The 17,377-nt window shown below is 54.1% G+C and overlaps 1 protein-coding gene across 7 annotated transcripts in view; it reads left to right on the top strand.

The window, feature by feature from the left end:
• Positions 1 to 17,377, top strand: part of Dysf (dysferlin) — a 201,702-nt gene that overhangs the window by 122,886 nt on the left and 61,439 nt on the right. For all 7 annotated transcript variants that reach the window (XM_059258091.1, XM_059258090.1, XM_059258087.1 and 4 more), the window contains 6 exons: positions 4,293 to 4,474; positions 7,141 to 7,281; positions 7,905 to 7,934; positions 9,176 to 9,205; positions 16,376 to 16,477; positions 16,569 to 16,730. In XM_059258091.1, coding sequence (XP_059114074.1) covers positions 4,293 to 4,474; positions 7,141 to 7,281; positions 7,905 to 7,934; positions 9,176 to 9,205; positions 16,376 to 16,477; positions 16,569 to 16,730 — 647 coding nt within the window. The remainder of the gene's footprint in view (positions 1 to 4,292; positions 4,475 to 7,140; positions 7,282 to 7,904; positions 7,935 to 9,175; positions 9,206 to 16,375; positions 16,478 to 16,568; positions 16,731 to 17,377) is intronic.

Raw genomic sequence — 17,377 nt, 5'->3', positions numbered from 1 at the left:
GCCTCACAGGTCAAGGGGTGACTTGGTTAACCCAGTCAAGGAGAGATGGCCGACAGGCCAGATGTTACATGATTTAGTGACCCATGAGGTGAAGGATCTACTTATGAAGTCCCACATTCCTCTGCTGGCCTGTGGTCCAGGGAAGTTGAAGTGATGTGGTCCTGAGAGATGTTACGGTTACAGCGGGTCACAGTGGGGTCTGTTGAACCTCAGCTCACCTGTGCTGTAGCGATGCCTAGATTTGGGTGTCACTGGGGACTTCCTGCCCTGGGGCTTCTGATGTCTGGCTGCCACTTGGCCCTCCCTCTTCTAATCCAGGCTTTCTGTTCAGGTTGGCTCTGATGCTGGGGGTGGGGGTGGGGTGGGGAGACCCAGACATCCACTCATCAGGCATGGGAAGGGGTTTTCCAGACTGCATCGGAGGCTTGTGAAATGCTTCACTTAGAAAGGGTTCCTGGGAAAGAGACTGGGGACCGGATCCCAGCTTTATGATGCACGGCGGCTTCGGGGAGCCATCTAACCTGCTTCAGCTCCTCAACGCCTTCCCAAGAACTGGGAGCATGAGTCGGGACTCAAGCCAGATTTCCCAGCACCAGTCCGGGGCCCTTTGATATGTACCCACCATCCCTCCTACTGCAGCGCCCGGCTCTGGTGCTGTCTCCTTCCTGTCGCCCAGGCCAATTGCTTAACCTGTGCATGGCTGGCACTGGGGACACCTTGCTCTTCTTAGTATTCTTCCTTGGATCAGGGCAGGAGAACTTCTTTTGGGAAGTGTTTTGGATGCAGCCAGGTGAGATGGTCTCTAACACGTGAAGGTTCCCCACTTCCTTGTGCCATTCTGTCTCTTCACTTGGGGCATGACCATCCTCACCCAGGAGTCACACTGGAGATTGGTTGGAGTCTCCTTCATCTCCGCATCCCCAGCACTGAGCTACCGTACCACACAGCAGCCAGTCAGTGCCTGAGTACTGAATGGGTGATGTGTTACCAGAGCCCCTGGAGTGACACCTTTGTACCTAGAGCCATTGGCTGATTTGGGTGATGCCCAGGAATGTGAGGAAAACATTATAAGCAGTTTTATGTTTTCAGGGCATCCTGCCCAGCTGCTGCTTTCTGAAGGGTCACTAAGTAGCTTCCAATCGGAAAGAACACTTTCTTTACCCACTGCTTGCCAATACTGGGTTTGGTAGTTTTGAACATCTTTTTCCCTAAATTTTAATTTCATTTATTTATTTATTTTTTTGATTTTTATGTTGCTCAGGCTGGTGTGGAACTCACTATGTAGCTAGAGATGGCCTTGAACTCCTGACTCTCTTCCTTTCCGCTCCCGAGTCCTGGGCTCCCAGGCAGCACACTGGCCTTTTTCTTGAGTTTGTAGTTAACAATCTTGCTGTGGCACCATTTGAACTTTCATTGCTTTGATTTCTGGGGTACATTCCACTTGCCTTTCCTATGGGGATGGCATAGAGCACTAGAGCAGGAGTCGGGCCAATCTCAGCCTCCTGGGATCTCAGACCAGCGGTCGGGTGGGGGGCTGGGGGGGATTGGTTGATGGGAATGCAGGTATCACCCAGAGTCCTAGGAAGGTCAGAGCAGCCGGACTGGCCAACACCCTGGTACAAAGCTCTGAACCTATACAAAACATGTCCTGTCTGGGACTTGGTAACAGGTCCTTGGCTCTCTTGTGAGGTAATCTGGTGGCATCCTCAAGTGGCCTGTATCTGGAGCCTCTCAAAGGCAGCTTGTGGTCTTTAGAGAGCTCTGTCCAAACATGTCCCCTTGGGGGTTGCTTCAGCTGTTTGGGTCCTGCAGCCCTCAGGCTGGCTCAACTATGGACATGGGGATCTGACCCTTCCCCGCTGACCTCCCAGCCCCCTGGTCTTTGCTTTCCTGACAGGATGTGTCTGTGAGTCCATCTGGCCACCTTGCTGCTGCTATGTCTTTTGCAGGGATGGGGGCGGGGAGATGGGTGGGGGGTGGGGGTGGTGGTGGAGGCTGGGCCCTGGGCACACAGTAGCCCAGTGTCTGAGGCCCAAGGCCTCCAGGCCTGTTCTTTACAATGCTTTTGTTGTCCTTTTCCCTCCCATGGGTGGGTGGGGTGCATGCGTGTGGGTCTGGGTGAGTTTTGTTTGTAAGCTGCCCCCTCTCTGTCCCCCAGCGCTGAGCTCATTGCCTGAGCTGCTGGAGCTGCTGGAAAGAGCCAGCCTGCTCCGAGGCCTGCGTGGGGGGTGCTGCCAACACCAGTACAACGTGCATGGCCGCTACAATGTGCAATTGTGACCTTTGTGTAAACGCGGTCGGTCTGGGGCCCGCACGCTTATAAAAATAAAGCATTGGGAAGCACAGGGGGGTGGGAACAAAAGAAGCTTTTTCGCTGGCTCTCTAATATGGTTTTATTTATCGGAACGCGCCCTCCTTCCCTTACTGGAACTGGGAGAGGTTCTCTGCCGAGCTTGGAGCTGATGGTATCACAGCCAGACGGTTTCATTAAACGCGCAGACGCCGCCAGGCCTCGCCAGGGGCAGAAGGAAGAGGGCTCGGGGCCAGCCTGCCAGGGCCTGTGTGTGGATGTGGGAGTCCCGTGCCAGGGAGGCACTCCCCTGGGGAGTCTCTCTGTTAAGGGCATCCCGTTGCCCTCTTCCAACCACAGAGTCAGGTTCAAAGCCAGTATTACAGGGGATGCCCTCCACGACTCTCCTACTGCCCCTCCGTTCCTGGACTAGCAGGCCTGGCTCAGGTTTGGTGCCCGTCAGCTAACTGAGTATGTTTCTGTCACAGGTGCCCAGGGCTCCTGACTGTGAGGTTGATGCCCTCACCCTTACAGCTAGCTCCTGAGTGACAGTCACAATGTTGAACCTTGCTGTCTACCTTAAGTGGAAGTCTGACTCTTACCTCATCTTTCCACCTCATCTGCCACCCTGTGCCAGCCCCTCTCTCTGTCACCTCTCGTGCAAGGGTCCGGGTTTGTCTCTTGGTCTCCTTATAGCCAGAAACCTAGCCTGATTCCCTGTCTCCACATTTGGCCTGGGATTGTTCAGATGGCTCTGTATCCTCCGAGGCCACTGGAGCTCTGTTGGGTCACATGGGAAGTTAATGGCTGTGCTGGGGCTGGCCTGGGGGCTTGGCATTTGGGATAGAGCTGGGGCTGAAGGTATCAGCTGTGTTAAGGCCCTGTCTCTTCTCAGACATCCAGCTCAAGCTGCCAGCTCCCTGCATCCTGACTCTCCTGTCCATGTGCCCTAAGCACCTGTCATTTGGAATAGGACCCTAAACTGATATGCTCTTGGAGACGATAGAAGAGCATCCTCCCTCAAGCATTTTACTCCTCTCCCAAATCACGTGCACACATTCCCTAGACCTCACACTAGTGTCCAAATGTTTCCCACAACATTGCCTGGAACTTACTAGAAAGTCAAGGACCCTACCCAACTCTGCTGCATCACGTGTGCAAGAGAACTGTGAAAACATTCTAGGTGATTCCATGGTACCTTCACATTTGGGGACCACTGGTCTAGAATCTGCTCCAATTATACCAACTTGCCTTTGGACAAGGCTGGGTCCCAGGCCGTTGGGGCTGGCATGCTGCACAGGAATTTTGGGCGAGTGAGGAGCTCACACCATGCAGTGCCCAGCAGCTCTCGGCTCTGCATCCACCTAAGGCCATGCCACTTCTGCCCCTACCAGTGCAGAAGCCTCCTCACTGATTCATGCTGTCACTGTGTGTCTCCTGCCTGGTCTCTAGGTGGCAACTGGGGTGAGCTGCTGAGGGAAGGTACTGGTTATGCTCTACTGATGCTATCTCAAGGCTCCGAGAGCCTAACACCTGTGTCCTACTCCCCCCTCCTCAAAGAATCCAGATCTACCATGAACACACTTCCTGCGCTTCGTGTATATTCTTCTAGGCTCTCACTCAAACTGTCGTTAGTTTGGGCAGATAGTTTATATTTTGCTCCAATTGTGTCCCCAGATCTCAATGCCTGGTCCCTAGTATGGCGTGAAGAAGGCACTCAGGAAATACTTGTTGGATAAATGAATGGGGCACACAGGTACCCACTTTTTTTTTCTGGCACACCTTGTCCCAGTGACCAGCTAGGAGTAGGAAAGGAAAGGTTTCAAGTTCCAGGCCAAGGTCAGGCTCCATCTCCAAGTGGCTATAGCTGGCCTCAGAGATGGCATCTGGCCCGAATGCTGTTATTCCAGAGTGGCAGCCACCACCATGCTCCGGCTTTGTGGCCCTGTGACTCCTGAACAGTCAGCTGAGTCTTGTCTCCTTCCTTACCTACCCCACGCAGACCCCTATGCCATCGTCTCCTTCCTGCACCAGAGCCAGAAGACGGTGGTGGAGAAAAACACCCTGAACCCCACCTGGGATCAAACCCTCATTTTCTACGAGATTGAGATCTTTGGTGAGCCAACCAGTGTCGCCGAGCAGCCACCCAGCATTGTGGTGGAGCTGTATGACCACGACACCTATGTAAGTATGTTTACCCACTACGTCTCCTTATTGCCCATTTCCAGGACCCTGGGGAAAGTCGTGGTGTGAATGTTGGGGCTCCACTTAGGTACTTATCCCCAAGACTTGGGCTGGTGGCCTTCCTCCTCACTGCTCACTGAAACGATTTTAAACGAGTTCGAAATGGATCGCTGGCACAGGACCCCTGGCAGACATAGCTAATCAAACTGAGAGAGGGGAGCAGATCCAGAAAGGGCACAGAGTTGTGGATTGTGGGGGTCTGGCTTTTCTCCAGGCCTACCTTGTCCCTTCTCGCCACAATTATTAATCAAGCACTTTCTGTACTGGGCTGAGTGGCCTCTTGCCTGAGGCTTGCTGTCTATGTGGGAACTGAGACACCTAGTGTGAGAAGAACCTTCTAGGTGAGACAGGGTGTCTGGAGTACCATATGGCCCTGTGGTATAGGCAGGGCCTTTCCATGGTGCTGTTCAACAGAATTTCCTGTGGTGATGCTGTGCTTTCTGGCTGTGCTCTCGGGGAGGGGAGCCGCCAGCCTCATGTGGGGAACACTTGAAATGCACTTGTACCAATGGAGAAACTGAGTTCTGAATTCTGTGTAAGTAACTGCACCAGGGTGCGTTGTACATGTGATGTAACTGGCGGAGTGTTTGCTTAGCATGCACAAAGCCCTGGATGTGCCCTGCATCAACTGGGCGTACAGCCATAGTGGTGCGGGCCTGTAATCCCAGCATTTGGGAGGTAGAGGCAGGAGGATCAGGAGTTCAAGGTCCTCTTTGGCTACATATCAAGTTTGAGGCCAGCCTGGGCTACTTGAGACCTTGCCTAAAAACAAAACAAGTCAAAACAAAACACTCCCCCACCCCACCCCCCCAAATCTGAAGGTGGCTTATGCTCCAGTATAAGACAGTACTGTGCAAAATAATCAGGGGAAGCGGGGTGAAGACAAAAATCCTGAAATAAGTGTGGGTGGGGAACACAGAAGAACATTCTAGCAAATATGGGGGTGCTGGAGGATGAAGAGGAAGAATGAGGCCAGGGGAACTGGGGGATGGGGTCGGAAGTAAGGGAGACCACGTGGTCCCAGACAAAGAAGACTAGGTGGAAAGGTGTGGTCTGGCGGGGTGCACTGGCAAGGAGGAGGGGTTGGAAGTTGTTTCCAGCAAGAGTTGCCATGACTACATGTCAGAAGTTCTGAGAAAGTGTGGCAGCCGGGGATGGGGAGGTGACGCTCTGTAAGGTGTTCACCAGATTGTCGCAGAGGCTGGCCATGGGTAGCGTGGGTCTGGTTTGGACATTCTGACCTGGAAGTTGTAGAGCTAGCTGAGCTCAAGGACAGGGAGCAACTAGACGGAACGTCATCAGGGCCATAAAGGGAGGAGGAATGCAGGTCCTGGTGCTCGTGAGGCAGGAGGAGAGTGGGGTGGGGGACGAGGAGGCCCTGAATTGGTGCAAGGCGAGCTGGTAGGTTCCCAGGCTGAGCCAGAGCTCTTGGGAGACCTGCTCACTCACACCCAGCCGTGGTAACTTTCTAGAACTACCTTCTGAACTGTGCCTCTCCCATCTATCTCACTGTCACTCGCGACTCAGACCAGGTCCTGTTTGACCTGTCCTTGGCTGGCCAGCCAGAAACGCTCTTTCGGAAGAATCTTCTAGAAATGTTGCTCCAAGCTGCCCTTCTCATGTTTGCCAGGCTAAGAGGGAGGTCTGTCCCGGGGTAGTAGTGGCTCCACGGATGGGGTAGAGTTGTGTCCATTGGGAATCTGCAGAACTCAGCAGCCAAGGGGGGGCCACACTTGGCCCCGAGAAGCCCCAGACCCTTCCCAGTGCTGCGGTTACTGTCTACTCTGAGTGATGACTCTGAATCGTCACTCACTGGTGTGGTGTGTGTGCTGGAGCTGGTAGCTGGTCCAGGACGCCTCGTAGAGGTGTTGAGGCCCTCCTGTAGTACAGCATGAGAACAGTCAGGGGGGTCTCCCAGTCCTTCTCCTGGGCAAGGGTTGAGGGCTTGTGATACCCACAGCACCAACTGGCTGAGACCTGGCTCTGCTGACTGCCCTGTGAACTATGGGTAGTCTGTCTGCTGTGACAGAGGTGAGGAGAGGTGGGCACCAGCACAAAAGCATGGAGACGAGAGCTGGGCGAGGCCAAGGGGCTCCGGAATGGGCATGGAGGTCGGCTGAGAAGAACTAGTGTTCAGTCCCTGAGAGGAGGTGGACCTGCCCTGTGGGCAGCAGGAGCGAAGGAGGAGGCCAGGTTCAAGACCTAGGAGGGAAAGACATCATTTCAGTAAGACTCACTTTGGGAAACAAGGTCATATTTTTTTTTCATCTGAAAAAGTGGGGAAGTTAGGGGTGAAACAGTTGTGATATGAAAGTCCCTGACATGTCAAACAAGGGTGTTAAGGACGTGTAGGCAGACTGTTTCTCCCAGGTCTCTCTGATGGGTTCAGGGATGGATTAAGCAAAAGCATGGGGATAGTAGTTGGGCATAGAGAAGGACTTCTGCAACTGTGGGAATTCCATCTTAGTGCGGTGAGGCTGCTTGCATCTGGTCCTCGCATTTCCCTAAGAGGGCAGTACTTGCCATTCCACAGAAGAGACAGCCCTGACTTCTGAGGCGGGGGGGAGATACGAGACACTGACTCTTCTTTTTCGATCCTGGTCTAGGGTGCTGATGAGTTCATGGGTCGCTGTATCTGTCAGCCCAGCCTGGAACGGATGCCCCGATTGGCCTGGTTCCCATTGACCAGAGGCAGCCAGCCTGCGGGTGAGCTGCTGGCAGCATTCGAGCTGATCCAGAGAGAGAAGGTAAGGCTGGCTACTGTCCAGGCCTGGGAGGCCCAGCTGGGGCACAGGCCAAGAGTGGTGGGGCTGTCCACATGGTGAACTCAGTAGGAACTGGGATGGTTCCTCTAAAGTCAGCCCTCCTACTGACACCCACCAGCCCACCCTTTCTGACCTCCAAGTCAGAACACAATCCACTTGAGGGCAGAGTGTCGACTTCAGGATGACTGACTCCTCTGGCCACAGCACTTTTTCTTTCTGGGTCTTTCCCTGTCATGGTTTCCAGGAGCCTGCATAGTTGGGACAAGGGGCCTTGAGTGTAGTGAATGGGTACTGGGGGCAGGCTGTGCCATGGCCTGGCTTTGGACCTTGTAACCAGGATCCTACTGTTAAATGCCAGGCTGTTTTGAGGGCTGTCCTCAGGCTTGCCATGGATTCCACATGAACCTTGTTTGTTAACTGCTCCTGCGGCAGCTCTGGGTAAGGTGTCTGGAGGACACAGACTACTGCCCTTCAGTTTGGAGCAGTCTGAGTCCCTGGCCTGTTTGCTACTTGACACAGTCTATGGGTTTTGGCCCGGGGTGGAAATCAGGGGTCTGGGATGGGTGATGAGCTGGTGAACAACATCCTTTTTTTCTTTACTCTAGCCAGCAATCCACCATATTCCTGGCTTTGAGGTAAGTCTTGTTTGTATATTTCTCTCCAGTCTGCCTACCTTTGTAGACCCCTCTAGGCTTGGGAGGGCAGCTAGCAGGACTCACCTTAGCCCACCTGGGGGCCCTGGAAACTCATTTAGGCAGTGTGGTCCCCGGGTAGGTGACCAGGGGCTGGAGTTCTCATCTTACTCAGTGGCCACCTACCCAGCATAGGCACCCCCTGCCTGGAGATGAGTGAGCACCAAGTTCCAAACTGCAGAGACCTCAGAGCTGTCCATCCCAGGGCTCTGGATTGGGCTGGGTGTGAGACTCACCATGGTGGATTTGACATTTATGGGAGTGCAGGATTGACCACAGCCTCTGGGGGTGCAATCCTGGCTCAGGGTCTTTCAATACTGCCTAAGGCCTTTAACTTGCAGCCCAGGCTGAGGATCAGAAAGTGTTTGGGAGCAGCCCAGTATTGTTAGAAATGCCAATTTCTGGGTACACTTCCATCCATCCAGGCAAGCTCTGAGGGTGGAGGCCCATCATCCCACACCCCACCCAGCACTGTGAAGCTTCTGATGCACAGGAAGTTTCAGGATGCCCGCTAGCCCAATTGGCCTAGCTCATGTCTCCCTGTGACCCTTTCCTCTCCTCTGCTGACAATGTCCCCTCAGTCCTCTTCCTGCCTTTCTGGCCCCTTTTCCTGGAGGTTCCAGTAGAAAACCTGTGCTGAGTCTCAGGCTTATTTTCTTCCTGTTCCATTTTAGAGCAGGCTCAGCTGCAGCTGCTTGGGCTGTTGGGACACACAGGGTCCGGGTGGTTGTAACCACACAGGCCCTTCCCACCCTTTGCTTCTCCCCGCCCTCTCCTGCCAGTTTTCCCCTTGTCCTGTCGGGGCTGGGGCCCTCAGCTCTGCTAGTCCTGGAGATTCTGTGTGGCTTTCCATGGCTCCCCAAATCTATAGTACAGTTCTACAGCTTTGCTTGAGGCCCGACTTCTTCCTGGGGCTGCTACACAGGGTCCCAGGTCCCTCCTACCGCCTGTCTGATGTTCTCCCCCCTGCCACTTCTGGAGAGGATCAGACTTTGTCACAGTCCGTTGTCGCTTCTTCATACGGGAGCACCTGAAGGGTGTGGTGAAGGAGCTGGCATGCTTGCCCTTGGTGGGAGGGCTTTCTGCGGGTGCCATCTCTGTCCCAGCCAGTGCTTCTTGTTACTAATGGAGACCCTTTGCTCTTCATGGTTCTCCTACTCTCTCCCGGATGTGGCCCATTCCAGATGCACGAAACTTCAAGGATACTGGATGAGGTGAGCTGAACCCAAGGATGGGGGAGGTGGTAGACCTGGAGGGAGGGAGGGAGATAAAGGCCAGCCTTCCAAGCTCTTGTCACAGGGTGGCTGGTCTGGATTTTAGTCCTTAGGCTTGGAGTGGAGCCACAGCTGCCTGGGGTACATACTGTGAGGTGATTCTGGCCCCAGAGGCCTGATGCCTCCTTAGTAGTCCAGACATACACAGATCACTTGAATGACAATACTGAGTTTTGTCTGGTTGAGTAACAGATGGCATATTTTCAAGCATAAAATGTTGGGCAGGTGCCAGAGTAGCCAAGGAAACCTTTCTGGTGGTGGAGGCAGTGTTAGGACTTTGACAAAGCAATGAAGAAAATGGGAGGCACACAGCTTTGGTCCAAGGGGCCTAGGTGCAGTGTGAAGATGGATGGGAAGGAGAGCTCTGGGCCGAGGCTGAGCAGGAAAAGGCCATCCATGTCCTCCACCAGGGAGTCAGGGAGTCCCTGGGCTGGGTTGAGAGCGGATACCACTTGACATTTTCGGTGCAATTTGGACTTGAAGTGCAGGATCAATCAGGATGTGGGATTGTAGCCCGCCTCCCTTCCCTCACTTCCTTCCACTCCCAGGCAGAGGTGGGGGCCTGCCAGCTGCTGGCCCTCTTCGCGCCTGACAGGCGGCCTCCTGCTTCTGGCGGCCATGCGGAGAGCCTGCCGATTTGGAAGGCATCATAGAACTCTAGCCAAAACCCACAGCCTGTGCTGAAGAGGACCCAGCCTAGGGATGAGTTATGACAGACTCAGAATCCTTCGTGACCGGATGTGTCATATGGAATAGCGAGGGCTCGGACTGAGGGCGAGGATGCGGCTGTGGCCTGGCTGCCATGAAACAACTCAAAACTGCCGCTTGGGGCCAGACCCTGAAGAGTTGAGCATCGGGGCTGGTCAGGTCCCCTACTGAGGCTTCCTGTGGTCAGCAGGGCCAGAGGACAGGGTTCCCTGAGAGCTTTCTGGATACAGACAGGGCCAGCCCAGCAGGTTCAAAGGGTTCGAGGCCCAGGGAGGTGACCCATCCTATAAGATGACCTTGTGATGCCCCTTACGCCAGAGAGTGCCAGTGTAACCCTTGGCCCTGAGTTCAGCACACTTCCCCTGACTGAAGGCGGAGTCTCCTGCCAAGAACTTGGGGCTTACTCAGTTTTAAGGCTCCCCAGAGGCTGAGAGGAGGCTCCTCTGCTCCTGCAGAAAGCCTGCTGACCCGCCAGAGGGTTTTCTGTCTTTTTGTGTTTGGTGGCCCAGCACCTGCTTGTGTCGCTGTTAATGTCTCCCAAGCTCCCAGTCCGATCCCTGTGCACACAGAAGATTTTGGAGGCCATACTTTGGGCTGGAGACACCCTGCTGTATGCTGCTACGTAGGGACACGGCAGTAGTAACAGCCGTGGGAACACTGCTCTGTGGGGCTCTAGGTGGGGGAAGCCAGGCTGCCTTGCTTGCTGGGGGCCTTACAGTGTGCAGAGACCTGAGCCCTTGTGGAGAGCTGAGGGTGCCTTTCGGGCTTTGTCCTCTCTCTCTCTTTTCAGCTTCTTCTCATCCTTCCTGTCTCGTCCTTCCTCTGTGCCCTTCTTGGCCCATCTTCCTTCCCACCTCTTCTGAGCACCCCACCCCCCTTTTTTGGTCTTGAGAACAAAGGCAGTTCAGGCTGCCAAGGGGAACGAGTTCAAAGAAACTGCAATTTTAGATTTCCTGAGAACTGGCGAGTGTGCGCGTGCAATGCGCATGGGCATGTTGGTGAGAACACGCATGCGCACACACATGGCAGGCGAGGTCCTAGGGGTTCCTTACTAGTGGGGCTCTTAGAACTGGGAACATGTGTAGAGGAAGACCTTCCCCAGGGCCTGCGGGATTTGACTGTCCAAAGGACATAGTTAGTTGTCCCTCTTCGCTTCTGCTCTGAGGAAAAGGATGCCCTGGAAGAGGGCAGCATGTGCTTCTTGGCTGCTTGTACTGCCAGTGTGGTGGTCCAACTAGTTACCCTAGACACCTTCCCAGATCTAGGAGGTGGCAGGGTATACAGTTTACTCTAAGGCCTACCCCAGGTTTGCTCCTGCACCCCAGCATCCACTAGAAGGAAACATTTGGTGTTTTGCAATCAAGAAAATGAGCCCAGTGCCCCCCATCCCTTTCCTCCTCCCCCAAGGTCTTAATTTGAAACACTATTTCCCTGGGAAGTGTAATTAGACCAGCATGTTGTTCCTAATGAGCTGGGTGGGGCAGACAGACAATGGAGCCTCCTGCTGCCTGCCTGCCCCCTGCCTGCAGCTCCCCAAGGAACCAAGATGTGTCCCCCTTGGGTGAGGTGGGGTCTGAGGGCTACTGGGGACAGGGCAAGCCAGCGGGCTGCAGAGGCATGTCAACCCCCGCACCGCCCTGGGGAGAAGCATCTGACTAGTGTGCTGTCACCCGGGACTAGGAGCCTTTCTGCGGCTTCAGCTCTGTGCGGGACAGGCCATGGAGACATACGGGCTGAGAAGAATCTAAGGGTGGCTTCTACTGTTGGGAGGAGTCCCTCAGTTGTTCTGGAGGTCTGGGGCTGAACTGGCTTGATCAACACCCTGCCCACCTGGTGCCAGCTCTGCTCCAGAGTCAGGGCAGGCACAGGAGTTTGGTTTTATGGCCATCTCTGACCAGGCTAATAAGGAATTGGCTTGTCCTTGGGGCCTGGAGTGCTCAGTCCCTGTCACCTGTGAGACAGCCAATCAGATCTTGGCTGCCTTAGTAGCCTGCCCCCCTGCCTTTCCTGGCAGTATGCTGTCCAGTTTTGATAAGGGTCACAGCACCCATACTGTCTTGAAGGGACAGCTTTGGGCCCCCTAGGTGGGTCAGACCAGGAGGAAATTGAGGCTTAGGAGTTGGCAATATGGCCCAGGCTCCCCTTTACCTCCTGAGTGAGATGAACAAAGGACTGTTAGGTTCGCTGGAACTGTGTGAGGTGCGTGTGTGTGTGTGTGTGTGTGTGTGTGTGTGTGTGTGTGTGTGTGTGTGTTTTACACGAGTTATTTAGGTTTAAGAAATGTCAGGGCTAGAAGAAGTTTCTGGAGTGTTTGGAGGAATTGAGGGAGAACTTGACTTAGGCCTTGAAGACTGCCAGGTCCCAGAAGGTAGTGGAGGAGGCTGGTGCAGTGTGAGCAGGAACAGCCAGCAAGGTCTCAGGGAGGATGATGGCAGAGCAGGTGGCAGTGTAGGCAAGGAGAGCCACTTTTTTACTCCCTCTGTCCCCCCATCCTTCCCTTACTCCAGCTATCTATTCACGTCATTGCTTATTACTCAGAATTGCTGCTTAGCTAGGGACAAAGACAGACAGAGACGTGGCATAGGATGATTGATGCATCTTTCAGTGTGACTAAGGTCAGGAGGGGACAAAGGCTATGGGGACCATGGAGACATTGGAACATAATACGCTTAGGGTACCAAGGAAGAGTTAAATGACATATCGAGTCCAAGCAGGAAGTGGCCAGATGAAGAGGGACAGACTGTATTTCAGACAGATGGATGGTGAGTGCTGAGTCCCAAGGTTAAATAAAACACGGTGCCTCCATTTAAGAAGGGTAAGGATTGAGTATATTGAGATTTGGGCTCCTGAAGGAAAAGTCACGTGATGAGAGAAGTCAGCAGTAGCTGGAAGATGAGAGGTTTGGGGGCCTCTTCAGGCTTCGTAAGTGTCTCGAGGGCAGGGTCACTTGAGTGACGTGTCCCGACTGCGTGCCCACAGGGTGTAGTGGACTTCGTTAGTTGAGGATGTGTGCAAAACCAGAAGCGAGGAGTCCACAGAACGGGCCACTGGGTGTGTGGACAGCAGAAGGAAAACATGTGGACGGGAGGAAAGGAAGAAGGGAGGAAGAGGGAGGGGGGGAGGGGAGGGGTAGCAAGAGACAGGAGAGAGATTTAGGAAAAGGGTCACCAGTGCTTGGTGACCAATCAGACATAGTGAGGCGGGAAGAAGGAACCAAGGGTGGCACTGGTTGTCTTAGCGGATGTTGGGGCCAGTGTATGAGACGGGGCTTGTTGAAGGGAGCAGGTTTGGGGGGGATGGATTTAAAAAAAAGTAATCATCGACAAGTTACGAGTGAGAGACCATTAGGATGCTTGGATGAGCAGAGTGGAAAGCTGCTAGGGATGGGGCTGAGGACTTAGGAGGGACACGAGGAACAGAAAGCCTCTGAAGCAAAGAGGATTGGCTTTACAGGGCTGAGGGAGGAAGGGGCTGAGGTGGCCTGGGAGGCTCATCCTTGAGAGGAAGAGGGAACCGAGTAGGTAGGTGGCTTTGGGAGAGACGGCTGCTGACGAGGGGTGGGAGAGGTGAGGATCCACAAGTGACCTTGGGCTGAATGTTGGCCTGGGAGAGAAGTTTCCAGAGAAACAGTGTGATGGATAGAGAACCCTGGGTGGAGAGGTAGACACGGAAGGGTGGGGGAAGGACTGGGAGGATGGGGTGAGGTGGAGTCAGGGACCTAGAGAGCCCTAAGGACTGGGTACCCAGTCACAGCTCTGTGCTGGGGTGTGTGGCACGCAGGACACAGCGTTGTCTTGGAGGACAGAGGACCATGATGGTGTCTTGCAGGCTGGGCAGAGAAGGCCATCAAGAGAAGGAGCCCGAGGAACTGGAGCCAGTTGGGCTCGGGCAGGAATGTTGTGGGAGGCCTGGGGACAGTATGGCAGACAGAGGGCATGTTGGGATGAGAGGGACGTCCTCATGCTAAGGAAGTGGTCCCCGGGTGTTCACTAACCTCTGTCTCTGCTTTTCTTCCTCCTGCCTCCGCCTGCCTGGCTCCACAGCTGTGTGCCCCTGCTTTCTTCCTGCAGGGCCTCTTCCAGACGGTACTAGTACTCGCTTGGGCTTCTTGCCTCCATCCTACTCGGGGAGTGGGCTCGCACTGTGGGGAGTCTGGTTCTCAGGTCGTTCAGCAGACGTCATCACAGGGCTTTGGGGAGCTAGAAGGGAAGGTGGCGCACAGACAGCCCACAGCTAGCTGGTGGGTTTTCTTTGGTGACTGTCAAAGAAGTGGGTGGCTGGGTGAGGAACATTGTTCTTTGGCCTCCTCATTTGGCAAAGCTTGGAGCCTAACACTTCCTGTTGCCACCCCTCACCCCATTCCCTTTGGTCCCACAGTGGGCTGGGCATCAGCCACGAGAGGTTAGGAATATGCCACAAAGCTAGGCCCTTAAAATAGGCCACCCCTGCTGTATAGTCACCTGCAGCGGGTGGCGGGTGTCATAGTGTGGCCCCAGGTTCTGTTAGCAGCCCGGCTTCTAGAGTGGTTGCACAGGCTGTCTGGGTGCGCCTGTCCTAGGCTCTGTGGTGGGCACAGCTCCCCTGCAGGTGTGCCCTGAGGCTGCTCTGTCTCTCACCCCCCCCCCATCATGTCACCTACTGCCACCTAGGAGTAAACCAGGCAGTGTCTACCTTTGTCCTGGTGATTTAAAGGTAGTTATAAAGCCAATATTGTTCTGAGAGATGTTTCTGACTGCCCAGCTCTCCTCAAGTGACCCCTAGGAGAGCAATCTGAACACCAGCGGTAATGGCCACGGCGCCGACAACAATGGCGTCCGTAATTACAGTCACATCATTCATTAAGTGCCTTCTGGTGCCAGTTACTCCTCTTGTTCATCTTCTCCTTTACTTCTCAGAGTGACTTTGTTCAGCATCTTGTTATTCTTTCTTTATGAGGACACTGAGTCACTGGTGCTGAGTAATCTGCCCAGGGCCACACAGCTAGGAAGCAGCAGAGCTGGCATCAGAGTCCAGGACTGTCTGGTCCTGGACCTGAGGTCCTTACGGCCATGGGTCAGGGTGGTGTGGCATCATCAGAGGGCCCCTGGGCAGGAGGTGGCTGGAGTTGCTGTGAAATTTGATGTAGGCAGGAGGAAGCTGCCCTTGTCACCCATGTTAGCAATTATCTGTCAATATACTGTCAAGACTGTTGGAGAGTTAAGTCAGATGATCACAATGCTTACTGAAGCACAGCCCGTTTGGTACTAGTTAATCTTTGTAACATCAAGACCTCCATGTATGTATGGATGTGCTGTCTAACGGTGTATCTAAGGAGGTACAATTTCTAGTGTAACCTGTGTTTGTGTTTATTATAAAGGTTTCCCACTAGGTGGCAGTGAAGCGTCTTGACCTAATAAACTTGTAAAATACAATTTCCTGACATGGAGTCAAAAGATTGCCCCAGTAGTTCTAGTGAGCGTTTGCCCGCTGCAGACACTCTTCAAGGTGTATGGCATGCAGCTCCCATGCTAGAGACTGGCTAGAGACTAACTTCTGCTAAGTAGACCACACAAAGAGGCTGAGTGACAGAAAGGTGAGATAATCTTTCTAGTCTCGTGGATGGTAGAGCTAGTGTTCACACCTACAGCTGCCATGCTGGGAGCCCATCACCTGAGATCACACCTCTCTCTACTGCCTTACCCTGCTTAACACAAGGCTCTTAGTGTTTCCTGCCCAACTCCCTTGGGAACCCCCTGAGCAGTCCAGCATCACCACATGCATCTCTCATCTCTGGTCCGGGCTGGTGAGGGAGCCTCCTCTGGAGTGCCACTGATGGTGGCCTTATATCCCTTGTCTATAAGGACAGGGGCCTCACATTCCTGTGTCTCATTTACCTTTGCTCTCTTCTTCCTGGCTTCCTATGAGCATGCTCTGTTCTTGCTGATGTGAATATGGGGTTAGGGGTTAGAGGGTGTCTGGCTAGAAACCAGGGTGTGTCTCCGCTGGTGGGCAGGAGAGCAAGCATGGAGGGAAGCAACTGAGAGACGGAAGTAGGTGGGCCAGGATGGAGCAGGTGGGTGTGCATGCTCATGTCCGCATCTGAGTGCATTCATATGTGAGCTCACATGTATGTGCTGTAGAGGGGGGAGATCTGGCTATCTCACTGACGCTCTGTGTTATGGGAGGACAGCTTGGCCTTGTGCGAAGATGTGTGCATTCTGATCCTGGACAGCCCAGTGCCCAGCTGAGGCTGATCCAGCACCCTCATTTTTGCTGCCTGTTTGCCCACCTCGAGCTTCGTTCTTCTCCAATCCTACATCTCTCAATGCATGCCGTTGCCTTCTGCCTTCCTGTCCTCTCTAGTCCCACTGCCCTGGCCTTCCCCCCACTGTGGTCTCTTTTCTGCTTTGCTGTCCCCTGCAGACGGAGGACACAGACTTGCCTTACCCACCACCCCAGAGGGAGACCAACATCTACATGGTGCCCCAGAACATCAAACCAGCTCTCCAGCGCACAGCCATCGAGGTGAGCCTGGCTGTCGGACAAGGGCTGCTGGCCTGGCCTTCCCACTTCCTGCTCCAGCCCTGCTCAGCTGCTCTCCCCTCTCTGTCCCCAGATCCTGGCCTGGGGCCTGAGGAACATGAAGAGCTATCAGATGGCCAGCATCTCTTCCCCTAGCCTCGTGGTGGAGTGTGGTGGCCAGACAGTGCAGTCCTGTGTCATCAGAAACCTTCGGAAGAATCCTAACTTTGATGTCTGCACCCTGTTCATGGAAGTGGTAAGCTCTACCTCCCAACTGTTCCCTTCCATAACCCTGAGCGATGGAGTGACTTCATGATCCCAGCAACCCTGGGGTTCAGCTCCAGTTCTCAGAAAGGCCCAGGGGTGTGTGTGTGTGTGTGTGTGTGTGTGTGTGTGTGTGTGTGTGTGCATGTGTGTGTGTGTGTACGTGCGTGTGCGCTCTATCACCTCTACAGCTTCTGTGAAAACAGGAATTACTTCTTGTCTGATGGAAGGTTTTAGCCCTGTGTGCAGCACACATGGCTACTGTCCCCTCCTGCCTGATCCCGGGTCAGCAGAAGCCTCAGGAGCCGTTCTCAATCTATTCCTGTAGGGAAGGCTTGCATGGCCATGGCCTCTTCCCAGGGACCCTCCAGGCCTGACCTTCAGACATTCCCCCCCCACTTTCCCTGCTTCTATTTTAGCTTGAGCTTTGCAAAGAAACCTTCAACCTCCAGTCCCTCCTCTCCAGTTCTGGTTCCTCAGTCCCCTGTTCCCAGGCCATTGGGCCCTCAGCTGTCAGCCCTGTCTTAGTCCTCAGTTCCCTATTCCTTAGCCCCAAACTTTCAGGCCCTAGCCTTTCACTTCCAGCTCTCAGGCCCTAGCCCTTGGCCCCCTAATTCTCAGCTTTCAGGCCCAGGCTCT

This window comes from Peromyscus eremicus, chromosome 3 (assembly GCF_949786415.1).
Source record: "Peromyscus eremicus chromosome 3, PerEre_H2_v1, whole genome shotgun sequence".
Taxonomy (NCBI): Eukaryota; Metazoa; Chordata; class Mammalia; order Rodentia; family Cricetidae; genus Peromyscus; species Peromyscus eremicus.
The sequence above is the reverse complement of the archived record's forward strand: the minus strand, read 5'-3'. Positions and strand labels throughout refer to the sequence as shown.